Source organism: Arachis ipaensis, chromosome B5 (assembly GCF_059453495.1).
Source record: "Arachis ipaensis isolate K30076 ecotype BB chromosome B5, ASM5945349v1, whole genome shotgun sequence".
In the NCBI taxonomy this organism is placed as follows: Eukaryota; Viridiplantae; Streptophyta; class Magnoliopsida; order Fabales; family Fabaceae; genus Arachis; species Arachis ipaensis.
In genome coordinates, this window is record NC_142440.1 from 56146000 (window position 1) to 56164146 (window position 18147).

An 18147-nucleotide genomic window follows, 5' to 3' on the forward strand; every position below is an offset into this window, starting at 1 on the left:
ATGTTTCCCAGATAATGCTTGAGTCTTTGTCCATTCACTGTAAAAGTCCTCTCTAAACCTTCATCCGTGATTTCGATGTGGCCATAGGGTGATACTTTTGTAACCAAGAAAGGTCCGGACCACCTTGACTTGAGTTTTCTTGGGAACAGCCTTAATTTAGAATTGTAAAGGAGTACTTGCTGCCCTTTTTCGAAACTCCTGGGTGCCAAATGCATGTCATGTTTTCTCTTTGCCTTCTCTTTATACATCTTAGTGTTTTCATAGGCTTGTGACCTGAATTCCTCCATCTCTTGCAGCTGCAAGATTCTTTTTGCACCAACAGCAATGCTGTCAAAATTTAGTATCTTGATAGCCCAAAGAGCTTTGTGTTCCACCTCCAGTGATAAATGACAAGCCTTCCCATAGACTAATTGATATGGAGACATTCCAAGTGGAGTTTTGAATGCTGTTCTGTATGCCCACAGAGCATCATCCAACTACTTCGACCAATCCTTTCTAGATGCGCCCACAGTCTTTTCCAGGATCCTCTTCAGCTCTCTGTTGGATATCTCAGTTTGCCCACTTGTTTGAGGATGGTAAGGTGTGGCTACTTTGTGTTTTACCCCATATCGTAAGAGGAGAGCTTCTAGTGTTTTGTTACAAAAGTGGCTCCCTCCATCATTGATGAGGGCTCTTGGGACTCCAAACCGGCTAAAGATATTCTTCCTGAGGAAGTTCATGACTACCTTGTTATCATTAGTTGGGGTTGCAATAGCCTCTACCCACTTGGAAACATAATCTACTGCTACCAGGATGTAATTGTTTGCATATGAGGTTGGGAATGGTCCCATGAAATCAATTCCCCACACATCAAACAGTTCAAGTTCCAAGATGAAATTTTGTGGCATGGCGTTTCTTTTGGGCAGGTTTCCAGATCTTTGGCATTCATTGCAGCTTTTTACTAGTTCCTTGGCATCCTTGAAAAGAGTGGGCCAAAAGAATCCGCTTTGTAACACCTTTGCTGTAGTTCTGTCCCCTCCAAAGTGCCCGCCATAGCATGAACCGTGGTAGTTCCACAGGACTTCTCTCCCTTCCTCTTCCGAAACACATCTTCTAAGAATTCAATCTGAACATTTCTTGAAGAGATATGGCTCATCCCAGACAAAGTATTTTGCATCATTCATGAGCTTCCTCTTTTGATGTTTATTGATCCCTGGGGGTAGTGCCCCAGTTGTCTTGAAATTTGCAATATCTGCGAATCGTGGTGCTTTATGAACTGTCATCAACTGCTCATCAGGGAAGAGCTCGTTCACATTTGTATCATTTTCTCCACCTTGATCATGAGGGATTCTAGATAAGTGATCTGCCACCTTGTTCTCCACTCCCTTCTTGTCTCTGATTTCAATATCGAATTCCTGCAACAGTAAGATCCACCTTATTAGTCTTGGCTTTGATTCTTGCTTGGCAAACAAATATTTAAGTGCTGTGTGATCTGTAAAAACGATCACTTTAGCACCAATGAGGTATGATCTAAATTTGTCAAATGCAAAAACTATTGCTAGCAACTCCTTTTTAGTAGTGGTATAATTTCTTTGAGTTTCATTAAGGACTTTGCTAGCATAGTATATCACACGAACTAGGTTATCTTTGATTTGTCCTAACACTGCCCCAACTGCAAAATCATATGCGTCGCACATCAATTCAAATGGTAGGTTCCAATCAGGTGGGGAAATGATAGGAGCAGAGGATAACCTCATTTTCAAATGTGCAAATGCTAGCATGCATGTTTCATCAAAGATGAATGGTGTATCAGATACAAGGAGATTGCTTAAGGGCTTGGCTATCTTTGAAAAATCTTTAATAAATCTTCTGTAAAAACCAGCATGCCCTAAAAAACTTCTAATTGCCTTGACATCACTGGGTGGGGGTAGTTTTTCAATAAGTTCTACTTTAGCTCTATCAACCTCAATGCCTTGGTGAGAGACTTTGTGACCAAGGACTATTCCCCCTGTCACCATGAAGTGGCATTTTTCCCAGTTCAAGATCAAATTGGTCTCTTGGCATCTTTTCAATACCAAGGCAAGGTGATGTAGGCAACTAGGAAAAGAATCTCCGAATACCGAGAAATCATCCATAAAAACTTCAATGAATTTTTCTATCATATCTGAAAAGATAGAAAGCATGCAGCGTTGGAAAGTTGCAGGGGCATTACATAACCCAAATGGCATGCGCCTATAGGCAAACACTCCATACGGACAGGTAAATGAGGTTTTCTCTTGGTCTCTTGGATCAACCACTATTTGGTTGTATCCTGAATAACCGTCGAGAAAACAATAATAAGCGTGCCCTGCAAGTCTTTCCAACATCTGATCCATGAACGGAAGGGGAAAATGGTCCTTTCGTGTAGCCTCATTGAGTTTCCTGTAGTCTATGCACATCCGTCATCCTGTGATGGTCCTTGTAGGTATGAGCTCGTTCTTCTCATTGGTAACCACAGTGATCCCTCCCTTCTTTGGTACAACATGTATGGGGCTAACCCAAGGACTGTCCGAAATTGGGTATATGACTCCTCCTTGCCAAAGCTTCATAACCTCTTTCTGTACCACTTCCTTCATGATCGGGTTCAGCCTTCTTTGGGATTGAATGGATGGCTTGGCGTCATCTTCCAACAGTATTTTATGCATGCATATGGCTGAACTGATTCCCTTCAAGTCAGCAAGGGTCCATCCAATGGCATCCTTATGCTCCCGCAACACCTTGAGTAGCTCGTCTTCTTGATCTTCACTGAGGGATGAATTTATGATCACTGGGTAGTTTTCATTTTCTCCTAGATATGCATATTTGAGAGTGGGTGGCAATGCTTTGAGTTCAGGTTTGGGTGCTTCTGATTTTTCGTTCCCTTCCTTTGGTGCATCTGGTATATATATTTCTGCTGTAACTGCCTCTTCACTTGATTCAGCTTCTTCCTCCACCAATCTCTCGTTCTCTTCAGGTTCATCTCCTTCAAAATTCTCCTGCACTTCATCCTCAAGTGCATATAACCTCATGCATTCCCCCAATTGTTCCGGTGGGTAACTCATGGCCTTGAACACATTGAATGTCATCTTTTTATTGTGTAATCACAGGGTGAGGTCACCCTTCTGAACATCAATGACAGCCCCAGCAGTGGCCAAGAATGGCCTTCCCAAGATGATGGAGGTCTTGGCGTCTTCCTGCATGTCCAGCACCACAAAATCTGCTGGGAATATGAAATCTCCTACTTTTGCTAGCAAATTCTCGACTATCCCGTGAGGGAATTTGAACGACCGGTCTGCCAGTTGTAAAGCCATTTTTGTTAGTTTAGCCTCCTCAATTTTCATCTTTCTCATCATAGCTACTGACATCAAATTGATGCTGGCCCCTAAGTCACAAAGAGCTTTTTATACTGTGATTTCTCCTATAATGCAAGGGATCTGAAAACTCCCAGGATCCTTCAGTTTCTGAGGTAGTTTATGCTGAATGATAGCACTGCACTCTTCAGTTAGTATCACAGTTTCATTGTTTTTCCAACTTCTCTTCTTAGTCATTAGCTCCTTCAAAAACTTGGCATAAAGTGGCATTTGTTCTATGGCTTCGACAAATGGTATGTTGATTTGTAGTTTCTTGAAGATTTCCAAAAATCTCAAGAATTGGTTGTCATCTTCCTTTTTCTTCAATAGCTGGGGGTATGGAGCTCTTGAGATGTTTAGTTGGGGTATCTTCTTTTCTTTCTGCAGACTTGGCGTGGGGGGTTGCATTCCATCTTGCTCTTCTCCCTTTTTATTTGAGCCTTCTTCTTGTGGTTTTTGGGGATGTTCCTTCAGTTCCTTCCCACTCCTAAGTGTGATAGCTTGACACTCCTCCCTTTTGCTTGAATAGGCATCATAGCAAAAATTGTGGTTAGGAAGTTGCTTAAACAGATAGCTGATTTGTGTTTCCAGTTTTGTGATGGCAGCATTTTGATTCTGCATGTTTGACTGCACTTCCTCTCTAAATGCTTTACTGTCTTGAATGTCTCTGCATAATCCTTCAATGAAGGTTTCAATCTTAGAGAGCTTGTCATCAATTGATGAGTGGTTCGGAGCAGATGTGCTGTTTTGGTTTTGATAAGGATGTGGAGAAGTGTTGTTGTGGGGGTGTTGAGATGTCCTCTGGGTGAATTGCTGGTGAGCTGCATTGTTGTTGGAGTTGTAACGTCTCTGGTCTTGGTTTTGATCTTGCTCACTTCCCCACCCAAAGTTCGGGTGATTTCTCCATCCAGGGTTGTAAGTCTTGGAGTATGGATCATAGTTTTTCCTTGGTGAATTCCCAATGTAGTTGGCTTGCTCCTGACTCCCCTCTGCTTCTTCGTTTACTCCTTCTTGTGTTGTTGATGAAGTGGAGATTGTTGCTACTTGGTTCCTCTCCATCTTCTTGGTGAGGTCAGCCAGCTGCTGGGTAATGAGCTTGTTTTGGGCCAACAGAGCATCTACATTGTTTAGCTCTATCACTCCTCTTGTGTTCCCTCTTTCGGAAGCATAGAAGTAGTCATTTTCTGCTACTGTTTCAATAACATCTATGGCTTCCTCAATGGTCTTCTTCTTGTTCAAGGATCCTCCAGATGAATGGTCTACTGCCTTCTTTGACTCATAAGAGAGCCCTTCATAGAAAATGTGCAGCTGGACCCATTCGTTGAACATGTCAGGTGGACATCTCCTTGTTAAGTCTTTGAACCTCTCCCATGCTTCATACAGAGTCTCACCATCTTGTTGCCTGAAGGTTTGAACCTCAGCTCTCAGCCTATTGATTCGTTGAGGAGGGTAGAATCTTGCTAAGAATTTGTTCACCACATCCTCCCAAGTTGTCAAGCTCTCCCTTGGAAAGGATTCCAGCCACTTGGCTGCCTTGTCTGAGTGAGAAGGGAAATAAGGGCAGTCTATAGGCGTCAGGATGAACACCATTAGATTTCACTGTGTCACATATTCTCAGGAAGGTGGTCAAATGTTGATTGGGGTCTTCTTGAACACCTCCTCCAAACGAACAGTTGTTCTGGACAAGGGTGATGAGCTGTGGTTTAAGTTCAAAGTTGTTGGCATAGATTGTTGGCTTTTGGATGCTACTTCCACAATTGCCTGGGTTTGGATTAATGTAAGAGCCCAAAACTATTCTATCCTCCGCAGCATGATTTGTTCCACCTCCTCTGCCATGGTTGTGAGTCTCTTCTTCATGATGATTTTCCATGTTTTCTTCCATGTTTGGTTCAAAGTATTCCACAAACTGTTCCTCCTCTTCTTCAGCACCAACTACTCGTTTTTCTTTTGCCTCCCTCCTTAGTCTAAGGAAGGTTCTCTCTGGTTCAGAATCAAAGGAAGTTGAAGCCCCGCTTCTTCTCCCTGTCATATAACCAACAAGTACAAGCAGAGAAAATAGGTGCAGACAGTATTTGTGTCAGAATTGCTGTTAGTTGTGGGTGATGCAATATATCAAACAGTTAGTGGGTTAGCAAACAGAATTGAAAATAACAAAGAAAAACAAAAGAGTAGAGGGAGAAGGGAAGAAGTTTAACTAAAACAAAAAGTAAACCACTCAAACAGAAAATGAAATTCACAAAATAAAATGCTCAATCTAGTGATCTTCCAATCTAATCATTGTTGATGCACAATCAATCCCCGGCAACGGCGCCATAAACTTGATGCACGAAAAACTTGTCTCTCAACAAATCTCCCTTCGGCAAGTGTACCGAAGTTATCGTCAAGTAAAAACTCACAATAGTGTGAGGTTGAATCCCACAGGGATTGATTGATCAAGCAACTTTAATTAGAAGAATGTTCTAGTTGAGCAAATCCAGGATTTGGGTTGAGAGTTGCAGAAAATAAAATGGCGGGAATGTAAATAACAGAAAAGTAAATGCTAGAATTAAAGGACTGGAAGTAAATGACTGAAAATAAATTGCAGAATTGTAAATGGGAATGGGGGATTTCATCTCTTCCTCAATCAATGCACTCATTGATCTCCTTGACAATCTTAAGTGATTGAATTACAATTTCTTGCAATTCAATCTCTCAAATCTTGATCAATAGCCAATTCCTTGGTCAATTGCTCATGAGAAGAGATGAAGTATGGTCACTGATTATATCACATGCATTTCCCAAACCAAGTATTGAGAGGGTTATAGTCACATACCCATCCAAACTCAATTTGGACCAGCACGAGAAAGCATTTCTAGCTTGATCTCTTCATTCCTCTTCCAAGGTTCAAAAGAGATCCAAGTTTGAATAGCTTCTCTTCCAAGATAACTACTCAATTGGATGAAGATCGAAAGCTTTCAAGTAAAATCAAGAGGAAAGATAGAAGAAGAATAATGAAGATTAGTATTGATCCATCAAATTACAACAGAGCTCCCTAACCCAATGAAATGGGTTTAGTTGTTCATTGATGCCAAGGCATCTTAGGCGAGTTTCACTAGCATTTTTCTGTTAGTTTTAGTGTTTTATGCACTTTCTTGAGCTTAAAGTAACCAAGAATGGTTAAATGAATAACAAAGCAATGAACCATCCAAACAGTATGATTTTCATGCAAATTTCATGAGTTTTTAGTTATATTACTTGAGTGCTATGAATGGAAGATTCTCATGAAAATTTGCAAGACTTTGATGCAGTTGTTTGGATGATTTCAGGAAAGAAGAGGCTAGGCAAGGAAGCAACAAAAATCAATAAAGGAAGCTTGAATATCACATGTGGAGTTTAAGTTCCAGTTTAAGCTTAAACTAGAACTTAAACGGCCAAAATCATGAAAGCTGAGGAAAGGGTGAAAGTGGCGTTTAACCTCCAGTTTAACCTTAAACTGGAAGTTAAACGCCAGAAATGGGAAATGCACCAGGGAGCCATTTCCACGTTTAAGCTCCAGTTTAACCTTAAACTGGAGCTTAAACGTGTTCGACCAAGTTTTCTCCTCCAGGGTTGCTTTCTCCATTTCCACGTTTAAGCTCCAGTTTAACCTTAAACTGGAGCTTAAACGTGTTCGACCTCCAGGGGTTGCTTTCTCCGCTTCCACGTTTAAGCTCCAGTTTAACCTTAAACTGGAGCTTAAACGTGTTCGACACCTCCAGGGCTACCTTTCTCCGCTTCCACGTTTAAGCTCCAGTTTAACCTTAAACTGGAGCTTAAACATGTTCGACCTCCAGGAGAGCTTTCTCTATTCCCACGTTTAAGCTCCAGTTTAACCTTAAACTGGAGCTTAAATGTGTTCGACCTCCAGGGCTGCTTTTCCTATCTCCACGTTTAAGCTTCAGTTTAACCTTAAACTGAAGCTTAAACGTGTTCGACTACGTTACCCTCCAGGGCTGCCTTCTTCCATTTCCACGTTTAAGCTTCAGTTTAACCTTAAACTGAAGCTTAAACGTGCTTCCACAAAAGGCATCACTGGAAGTGTCTGGCGTTTAAGCTGCAGTTTAAGCTTAAACTGCAACTTAAACACCACTATTGGAAAAGGTTTCTGGGCCAAAAATATTGCAGTTTAAGTTAGCTTTTGAGCACAAACATTAACTTAAACTTACTCTGGTATGAAACCCAATTGAATATCATGGTTTATGGAATTGGGCCTGAAGAATTGATGAGTCTGGAGCTTTAATTTGTTGAGTCTTGTGTCATTACTTGTTTATCACTAAGTTTGCTCAATGAATGTTACAGAATTGGATCACAGCCTCATCAGGATTATGGATCATAAACCCAAAGCAAAAGGAAAGCAGGGAGAAGCCTCAAAGCCCAAGAAACACAACAGAAGCTCAATATAGAAAGTGTATAAATAGGATAGAATTTAAGTTAGGAGGGGGGACCTTTTCATTTTGCTAGTTTTCATACCTTTGTAATTGAATTCAGAGCTATGACTCACTAAACCCCTTTCATTGGGTTAGGGAGCTCTATTGTAATTCAATGAATCAATAATAGTTTTATCTTCTTCTTCAATCTTTTCTCTTGAATTTTGTTAGAAAGCTTCTCGATCTAATTCCATTGGGTAGTTGTCTTGGGAAAGAAACTACCCATAATTGGAATCCTTCGGAACCTTGGGAAAGGAATGGAGGATTCATGCTAGAGAAGCTTTCTCACAGTGAATTGGATTGGGGTTTGGATGGATATTGTGACATGTAATCCTACCAAATTGTGGTTCATGAAACTGTGTGGTATAATCAGTGATCGAGCATCATCTCTTCTTATGAACATTTAAACCAAGGGATTGGGAATTTGTTCATTTTTAGAGAGAATTGGTGAGCCAAGGGATTGGGATCCAATCATATAAGATTGCCAAGCAAAATTCAATGAATGCATTGGTTGAGGAAGGAATAAAAATGTTTTGATTCGGAGATCTCAATATCTCCTAACACCCAATGAATTCCCCATTTCTGATTTCCACTTTCTCTTTACATTCTGCAACTCAATTCATGCAATCACCCCCATTCCCTTTTAATTTCAGCAATTTAGCTTCTGCTCTTTAATTCATGCAATTTAAGATTCTGCCATTTCAATTTCTTGTCATTTACGTTTCCCGCCAATTTTACATTCCGCAATTCTCATCTAATTCTTGATTCCGCTCAACTAGACACACTTCTAATCCGAATTGCTCATTCAACCAATCCTTGTGGGATTCGACCTCACTCTATTGTGAGTTTTTACTTGACGATAACCGGTGCACTTGCCGGAAGGAATTTTGCCGATCGTGCAATTTCCTAAATCGTGGCATAACTAGTTTATGCGCACCAAGTTTATGGCGCCGTTGCCGGGGATTGGTTTTCGATTGACAATTCTCAAATTGGAAGTTAACTAGATTGAGCATTTTTCTTGCTTTGTTAATTCAGTTTAAGTTACTTGTTGAATTTTAATTTCTGCACTCTGTTACATGCTTTCTTTCTTTATGCCTATAAATTCAAGCAACTAACTCACTGACTCACTAACTATTTGAATTAATTCCTCAACTACTCTAACCATACTCTTCCATTAACCAAGAGTATTTCACTTGTTTGTTGCCTGTGCTGTGTTCTTGTATGACAGGTAGGAGAGAAGAGACATCAACCCCTCCATATACTGAACCAGAGAGGACCCTTCATAGACTTAGAAGGGAAGCAAGAGGGAAGAGAGTACTGAGAGAAGAGGAATCTGAAGGAGAATCTGAGGACAATTTTGAGGAAGCTCTAGATCTCAACATGGATAGAGAAGTTCACAACCATGAGAGAGCTGATGGAAACAATGCCATTCCCGAGAGGAGGGTTCTTAGTTCATACATAAACCCAACCTCTGGGAATTGTGGTAGCAGCATTCAGAAACCACCCATTCAGGCCAACAATTTTGAACTCAAACCACAGCTAATATCACTTGTGGAGAATCATTGTTCATTTGGTGGGAGTGCTAATGAAGATCCAAACCAACATCTCACAAAATTTCTGAGAATTTGCGACACTGTAAAGTCCAATGGAGTCCAGGAAGATACCTATAAACTGCTCTTGTTCCCATTTTCACTTAGGGACAAGGCAGCTAAGTGGCTGGAATCATTCCCAAGGGGGAGCCTAACAACCTGGGATGAGGTGGAAAGCAAGTTTCTGGCACGTTTCTACCCCCCACAAAAGGTCAATAGGCTTCGATCTGAGGTTCAGACGTTTAGACAACAAGATGGTGAAACTCTCTACGAGGCATGGGAGAGATTCAAGGATTTAACAAGGAAATGCCCACCAGACATGTTCCATGACTGGGTGCAATTGCATATTTTCTATGATGGACTTTCTTATGAATCAAGGAAGGCTGTAGACCATTCATCAGGAGGTTCATTGAACAGGAAAAAGACTGTGGAAGAAGCCATTGAAGTGATTGAGACAGTGGCTGAGAATGAGTACTACTATGCTTCAGAGAGACACAACACTAAGGGAGTCATGGAGCTGAACCATGTTGATACAATTTTAGCCCAAAACAAGCTGTTTGCCAAGCAACTAGCAGAGCTCACCAAGAAATTAGAAACAAAGCAAGTGGCTGCAATACACACACAAGATCAAGAGGAAGTAAGCACTGAAGGAGGTGATTGGGAAGAGGCCAACTATGTGGGAAACCAACAAAGGCAATCATATGATCCACATTCCAACACTTACAATCCAGGATGGAAAAACCACCCAAACTTTGGGTGGGGAAACCAGCAAAACCAACATAACAAGTCCACATACCAAAACTCCAACCAAAGATCATACCAAGCCACACAAAACACTTACTCCCAACCATCATATCATGGCCAAAATAATCAACCTACCCAACCTAATCCGAACCAACAATTTCAAGATCAATTAAACAGGATAGAAGGAATGTTGGCAAACATGGGCCAGGACATAAGTGAGTTGAAAAGCTTCAGGGATGATGTGAGACCTACCTTAAGAAACCATGGTGAAAAACTCAAGAGTATGGAGTCTCAAGTAGGAGAGCTATCTCAACAGGCCCCCAAATCAACTGCAGTGTTCCCTAGTGACACAGAAAAGAATCCTAAAGGGGAACAAAAGAGAGTGAGATGGGAAGAATGCAAGGCCATCACCATATTGAAGGAAGTCTCAGAAGAAGAAGGAATTAGACCCTCAGAACAGGAGCCAGAAATCTTGAAGGAAGGTATGGAAGAAGCTAAGCAGGAAAGTGAAACTGAGCAAGCCAAGGAACTGCAAAAAGGCATGCTGGAAACATACCAACCAAAAGCACCATTTCCTCAGAGGTTAGGAGGAGGTGAAAAAGGGAAAACCTATTCAAGGCTTTTAGAGACATTTAAGTCTCTCTATATCAATATTCCCTTCCTTGAGATTCTCCAGCAGATGCCTACACATATCAAGTATTTAAAGGAATTGCTGAACAAGAAAAGAGTTTTGAAGGGAGGACAAACTGTAATAATGAACAAAGAATGCAGTGCCCTCATCAAGAAGGACATAGTCTCTAAGAAAACAGACCCAGGAAGTTTTCATATCCCCTGCATCATAGGGGAAACAAAAATTGACAGAGGATTCTGTGATCTAGGAGCTAGCATAAATGTGATGCCTCTGACTCTTATGAAGAGGCTACAACTGAATGAGGTGAAATCCACTGATGTAATCATACAACTGGCTGACAAAACTCAGAAGCAAGCTGAAGGGGTAGTTGAGAATGTGCTGGTGAAAGTGGGAAATTATTTCTTCCCCACAGACTTTGTCATTTTGGACATGGAGGAAAGCTACCTACACCCTATCATTCTGGGAAGGCCATTTCTAGCCACTGCTAGAGTGCTCGTAGATGTAGAACAAGGAGAGCTAATTTTGAGAATACATGACGAACAGCTCAAATTCAAGGTTTTCAAACTTGCATCTGAGCCTGAATCAGAACCTGAAAAGCTTAAGGATTATAATAGCCATCTGTGTTTGGAAGAAAACAATCCAGCAGCTGAAATTCTGAAACAGTCCTTGGAAGGCAAACAAGAATTGCAAGAGTTAAAGCCACAAGAATCAATAGAAACAGATCAGAAGGATCCTCATGGCATGAGGGTCAATGAAGAAATCCTCAAGAGAAAGGGAAGAATTGTAAAGAAATTGCCAAGAGGATGGAGAAACAAGAAAATTCCCACTGAAGGTTTCTCTCCGGGAGATAAAGTGATATCAAGTCATTATCTGCCAATTCCACCTGGCCTCAAAACCATTCCTTCCCAGCTCCCTCAAGTGTTCACAATCAGGAAAGTTCTTTCTATGGAACATTTAGAAGTCATGAAGGAATCAAATGGGGACGTTTTCATAATGAGAGGAGAAGGCATCAAGCACTACAATCCACCCTAACAAGGGACAACCGTCAAGCTAGTGACGTTAAAGAAGCGCTTCATGGGAGGCAACCCATGTTTTAGTATCCTTACTCTTTATTGTTTTGCTTTGCATCTAATAAAGCATGGTTTCTTATGCATGAACTTGAATCCTCAGGACAACTGTTGAAAGAGTGCACTAAACATTGCATGTAAAATACAATTGGTATCTAAGTTTGGTGTGCCTGAAGGCACCCCAAATTTTATTCAAATTGTATTCAATCTTTCATTCAAAGTGCACAACCAAACATTAAGTTTGGTGTTCCTTTTGAACACAGTTAATGAAAAGCAAGAAGTTCCTCTGGATTTAGAAATTCATGACAAGTATACCATTTGCATGTTTTAATACTTTGATTTCAATTACTTTAGGTAGTAAAATTGTTTAGGATCAAAGAGCCAAAGTGACTATGATTTGTTAGAATTATGCACATTCATTAAGGATAACCAGCATGGATTTCATGTCATCAGGAGACATTACCAAACACTAAGTTTGGTGTCCAGTAATAAGTGTGCATACATACAAAGGTCACGGCTATAAGCTCAGGAAGTCAATCATTGATTTACAATTCAAATAGAAGAAAAAAAAAAACATGTACAAGTACTATTCATTATTCACATGAACGAAAAAAAAAGAAAATGATAGCAATTTTGTTTGTTTGTGCAGGTACAAAAGGAAGGATAAGAATGGAGGAAAAAGACAAGGGGGGAGGTACGGTGCTTGGTCAAAAAGGAAGTTCACAAGTCTTTGAAACTAACACATGGGAAAAGGAAGTTCTGCATGAAAAGATAGCTACATGTACAACCTAATGCACTCAGAATACTTCCAAGAAAATGAAAAGCAATTCGTCCTTCTCCCTAATTCATATATTTACCATCAAGCCACCCTTCACAAATCACCCTAGCTGTCCATTTTTCACTTACAGGGACTATAAAGAACCACTTGGGGAACGAGTTCCACACCACCAATTCTCCTTCATGCACATTTTCTTTCATCATAGCATAACTATCTCTTGCCGAAAACAACCTCACCACACTTCCAACAACACTTCTTGCTTCACCTTGTCAACTTTAGCTTGTCACTTACCAAAACTAAAGAACCAATGGCAGCCTCATCTAGCCACAAAAGAAGAAAAGACAAGCAGCCAATGGAGGAGAATAGGGAATTCGATGCATGGAGATACAAATCAGTTTTCCATGAGATTCAAGCCGAATGGATGAGACCTAAAACGGTACTAGCTGAGGTTCCCTTTGACCTTGAAAAGGATGAGTTCCCAGGTGTTTGGGAGAAGATCAAAAAGAGGAAGTGGGAGCTCCTGACTAAGCCAATCACTAAAATCAACATCAACCTGGTAAAAGAGTTTTATGCAAATGCAGTGAGGGAGGATTCAACCGTGAAACTCACATACAAAAGCTATGTGAGAGGGGTGGAAGTTGACTTCAGCCCCAAGGCAATCATGAAAACTCTTGGCCTGAAAAACATACGTTTCAGCCAAGCAAGTTATGAAGAAAGGATGATAGGAGAACCTGACTATACAACTATTGCTGAAGACCTTTGTGCCATCAGAGCTGAATGGGTGAGAAAAACAAGAGGGGCTCCAAGAGTCTTGAGAAGGGGAGACCTAACACCTGAAGCTAAAGGGTGGTATGCAATAGTTAGGAGATCCATCCTACCCACTGCAAACTCTTCAGAAATAGTCCCTAAAAGAGCCATCTTGCTACATTGCATTATGGTGGGAGGGGAGATCAAAGTTCATAAACTCATTGCTGAACAGATACAAGAGCTTAGTGAGAAAAGTGACCCTGAATCCTGGCTCCACTTCCCTAGCACCATCATTAGACTATGCATCGATGCCCAAGTACCACTTGAAGATGAAAGACCTAATTGGCTATATCCTGGATTGGCCATAACTGCGTACAGAATGACTCTTGGCCCAATTGCTCCAAGACATACAAAAAGAAGAAATGAAGAAGGGCAACAAGCAGAAGCAGAGCAAGAAGCAGAACAAGAAGGACAAGAAGGAGAAGATGGAGAAGAAGAGCAAGAAGAGCAAGGAATTCCAGAAAGAAGACAACGAAGTCCCAGAGACCCCATGGATATGAGCAGAATGCAGGAAATCATAGAAGGAATGTCTCAACAATACATGAGGTCTCAGGAGAGACAAGAGGACTTTCACCTAAAAATGATGGATATGCAAAGGAACTTTGAATCAAGATTCTTAGATCTGCAAAGGGAACAGAATTTACACTTACAGGAATCCTTCAGCCACATATGCCAACACCAAGATGCCAATGTCTTGGCAATCAAGGAAGCCACCACTTTACAGAATGCAAGATACTCAGTTCAAGCTGATTACAACATCAGTTCTCAAATCAAGCTTAACTACATAGGGGAACATCTACACAAGATGGACCCAGCATTCCCAGCTTTTGATGAGTATTTCAAGGGGAGGAAAGAAGGAGAAATAAACAAGGCAATGATCCTTGAAAAAGGAGTGGAAGAAACAATGAAAAAGGCTGGATTCTGGAAAAAGCTCATATGAAAAGACAAAGGAAATACAAGTGGTCAAAAAGAGGTAGGAAGCAAGAAGAAGCAGGATCCCAAGAATCAATAAATGAGAGGTGGTCTCGTTCCTTATCAATCAAATGATAATTGGTGAATTGTCTTTATGAGCTTTCTTCCATTATAAGTCATTTGAGTTTTATGTGAAGTTTCTAGTATGTTTGTCTGTTTAGTGCTTTGAATAAAGTGAATGCCTAGATGTTTGGATATAACTTCACCTTCTTAAACAAATGCTTGCCATGCTTGTTCTGTTTCCAAAAATAAAAGAAAAGTTTGAACAAAAGTAACTTGGCTCAATTAGTGACAAATCAAGTAGAATTAAGTGGTGGTATGCATGCTTGATTGTTTAGTCAGATCACTGGAAATAGAGTGTAGAATTATCATTTTTTGTGTAAAAATTGAAAACTGTCTATGGATCTTGATGAATAAATGTCTTTGGCCATGAAAAAGAAAGAAAAAGAAGAAGAAAAAGCCACTGAAAAAGGGCAACCAAAAAGCAAAAAAATTGAGAAAATAAGCTAGGCACCAATGGTTTGAACTTCTGAGACAAATGCCTGTGGTGTTTATGTATTAAGGATATGCTTGGATGAATAGGTTCTGAGGAGTGTTTCAACACTTGGTAACTTGGGTTAACTAACCCGGGATTATCAACCAAAAGTCCATTATCAAGAGCAACCTAAATACAAAACATTTAGTCACACAAAGAGGTGCTGGGCACTAATGTCTCAAGAAGAAATGTGAACTAAAATGCCTGCAGTGGATATGTGTAGTGCACTGATAAGAAAAAGAAAATGCCAAAGGCGTGTGCAACACATGACACTAAGCAAACAAGGAGCAAAGGAGCTCAAAGAAAAAGAAAAGAAAACAAAGAAGAGAAAAGTGCCAAGGACATAAGAATAACAAGAGGCCAGAGCAGTGTTTGATGAATGCAATGAAAAAGTGATAATCTTACCTGATAAGAATGAAAAAGTGATACTGCAACTTTCTGCATAAAACCCTTCTGATGAACTTCAAGTGCTTACTAATATAGCCAATGTAATTGCTTTCTGTTTCAAACTTCCTTCTCAAATAACTCAGGACTTGCTTAGGGACAAGCAAGTATTAAGTTTGGTGTTGTGATGCCAAGGCATCTTAGGCGAGTTTCACTAGCATTTTTCTGTTAGTTTTAGTGTTTTATGCACTTTCTTGAGCTTAAAGTAACCAAGAATGGTTAAATGAATAACAAAGCAATGAACCATCCAAACAGTATGATTTTTATGCAAATTTCATGAGTTTTTAGTTATATTACTTGAATGCTATGAATGGAAGATTCTCATGAAAATTTGCAAGACTTTGATGCAGTTGTTTGGATGATTTCAGGAAAGAAGAGGCTAGGCAAGGAAGCAACAAAAATCAATAAAGGAAGCTTGAATATCACATGTGGAGTTTAAGTTCCAGTTTAAGCTTAAACTGGAAATTAAACGGCCAAAATCATGAAAGCTGAGGAAAGGGTGAAAGTGGCGTTTAACCTCCAGTTTAACCTTAAATTGGAAGTTAAACGCCAGAAATGGGAAATGCACCAGGGAGCCATTTCCACGTTTAAGCTCCAGTTTAACCTTAAACTGGAGCTTAAACGTGTTCGACCAAGTTTTCTCCTCCAGGGTTGCTTTCTCCATTTCCACGTTTAAGCTCCAGTTTAACCTTAAACTGGAGCTTAAACGTGTTCGACCTCCAGGGGTTGCTTTCTCCGCTTCCACGTTTAAGCTCCAGTTTAACCTTAAACTGGAGCTTAAACGTGTTCGACACCTCCAGGGCTACCTTTCTCCGCTTCCACGTTTAAGCTCCAGTTTAACCTTAAACTGGAGCTTAAACGTGTTCGACCTCCAGGATAGCTTTCTCTATTCCCACGTTTAAGCTCCAGTTTAACCTTAAACTGGAGCTTAAACGTGTTCGACCTCCAGGGCTGCTTTTCCTATCTCCACGTTTAAGCTTCAGTTTAACCTTAAACTGAAGCTTAAACGTGTTCGACTACGTTACCCTCCAGGGCTGCCTTCTTCCATTTCCACGTTTAAGCTTCAGTTTAACCTTAAACTGAAGCTTAAACGTGCTTCCACAAAAGGCATCACTGGAAGTGTCTGGCGTTTAAGCTGCAGTTTAAGCTTAAACTGCAACTTAAACGCCACTATTGGAAAAGGTTTCTGGGCCAAAAATATTGCAGTTTAAGTTAGCTTTTGAGCACAAACATTAACTTAAACTTACTCTGGTATGAAACCCAATTGAATATCATGGTTTATGGAATTGGGCCTGAAGAATTGATGAGTCTGGAGCTTTAATTTGTTGAGTCTTGTGTCATTACTTGTTTATCACTAAGTTTGCTCAATGAATGTTACAGAATTGGATCACAGCCTCATCAGGATTATGGATCATAAACCCAAAGCAAAAGGAAAGCAGGGAGAAGCCTCAAAGCCCAAGAAACACAACAGAGGCTCAATATAGAAAGTGTATAAATAGGATAGAATTTAAGTTAGGAGGGGGGACCTTTTCATTTTGCTACTTTTCATACCTTTGTAATTGAATTCAGAGCTATGACTCACTAAACCCCTTTCATTGGGTTAGGGAGCTCTATTGTAATTCAATGAATCAATAATAGTTTTATCTTCTTCTTCAATCTTTTCTCTTGAATTTTGTTAGAAAGCTTCTCGATCTAATTCCATTGGATAGTTGTCTTGGGAAAGAAACTACCCATAATTGGAATCCTTCGGAACCTTGGGAAAGGAATGGAGGATTCATGCTAGAGAAGCTTTCTCACAGTGAATTGGATTGGGGTTTGGATGGATATTGTGACATGTAATCCTACCAAATTGTGGTTCATGAAACTGTGTGGTATAATCAGTGATCGAGCATCATCTCTTCTTATGAACATTTAAACCAAGGGATTGGGAATTTGTTCGTTTTTAGAGAGAATTGGTGAGCCAAGGGATTGGGATCCAATCATATAAGATTGCCAAGCAAAATTCAATGAATGCATTGGTTGAGGAAGGAATAAAAATGTTTTGATTCGGAGATCTCAATATCTCCTAACACCCAATGAATTCCCCATTTCTGATTTCCACTTTCTCTTTACATTCTGCAACTCAATTCATGCAATCACCCCCATTCCCTTTTAATTTCAGCAATTTAGCTTCTGCTCTTTAATTCATGCAATTTAAGATTCCGCCATTTCAATTTCTTGTCATTTACGTTTCCCGCCAATTTTACATTCCGCAATTCTCATCTAATTCTTGATTCCGCTCAACTAGACACACTTCTAATCCGAATTGCTCATTCAACCAATCCTTGTGGGATTCGACCTCACTCTATTGTGAGTTTTTACTTGACGATAACCGGTGCACTTGCCGGAAGGAATTTTGCCGATCGTGCAATTTCCTAAATCGTGGCATAACTAGTTTATGCGCACCATTCATAGCTCTTGAAAATGAAAACAAAGATGGAGAATACATCATAAAACTAGAAATTGCAAAGAAATTAAAATACAGAGAGTAGTTCTCCTTTTTCCCAGCCTCCCGAACTTCTTTACAATTCAAAGCTACTCCTATATATACTACTCTTCTCAGCTTCTAGTTTACTCTTCAAGTCTTGGGCCTTTGGATCTTGAGTTTGAAGCAGTTCCTTTCTTTATTTGGGCTTGGCTTTACTTGCAGAGAGAAAGTGCGAAGTGGGCAGAGACTTAAGCTCAGGGCGTAAGGAGTGTTAATCATTTAGTGAAACTCTAAGTTCGGGAATGTTAGTGACGCTTAACA

At 40.2% G+C, this 18147-nt stretch overlaps 1 protein-coding gene and 2 non-coding genes across 3 annotated transcripts; 2 read left to right on the forward strand and 1 right to left on the reverse strand.

The window, feature by feature from the left end:
* Window positions 1–4674: 4674 nt before the first annotated feature.
* LOC148564255 (small nucleolar RNA R71) lies at window positions 4675–4778 on the forward strand. The gene has a single exon (XR_015884754.1). It is a non-coding gene; the product is annotated as a small nucleolar RNA R71 (small nucleolar RNA).
* Window positions 4779–9013: 4235 nt separating this feature from the next.
* Window positions 9014–11788, forward strand: LOC148564256 (uncharacterized). Its single transcript, XM_088487541.1, has 2 exons — window positions 9014–10549; window positions 10604–11788. Exons 1-2 carry the CDS (start codon window positions 9014–9016, stop codon window positions 11786–11788), a joined length of 2721 nt encoding a protein of 906 aa, XP_088343667.1.
* On the reverse strand, window positions 9599–9702 carry LOC148564257 (small nucleolar RNA R71). The gene has a single exon (XR_015885304.1). It is a non-coding gene; the product is annotated as a small nucleolar RNA R71 (small nucleolar RNA).
* Window positions 11789–18147: the final 6359 nt, after the last annotated feature.

Coding starts and splice junctions, on each gene's coding strand:
- LOC148564256 (XM_088487541.1), top strand. CDS start 9,014: ATGACAGGTAGGAGAGAAGAGACATCAACCCCTCCATATACTGAACCA. Junction 10,550..10,603: donor CCATCACCATATTGAAGGAA/GTCTCAGAAGAA, acceptor GAAATCTTGAAG/GAAGGTATGGAAGAAGCTAA.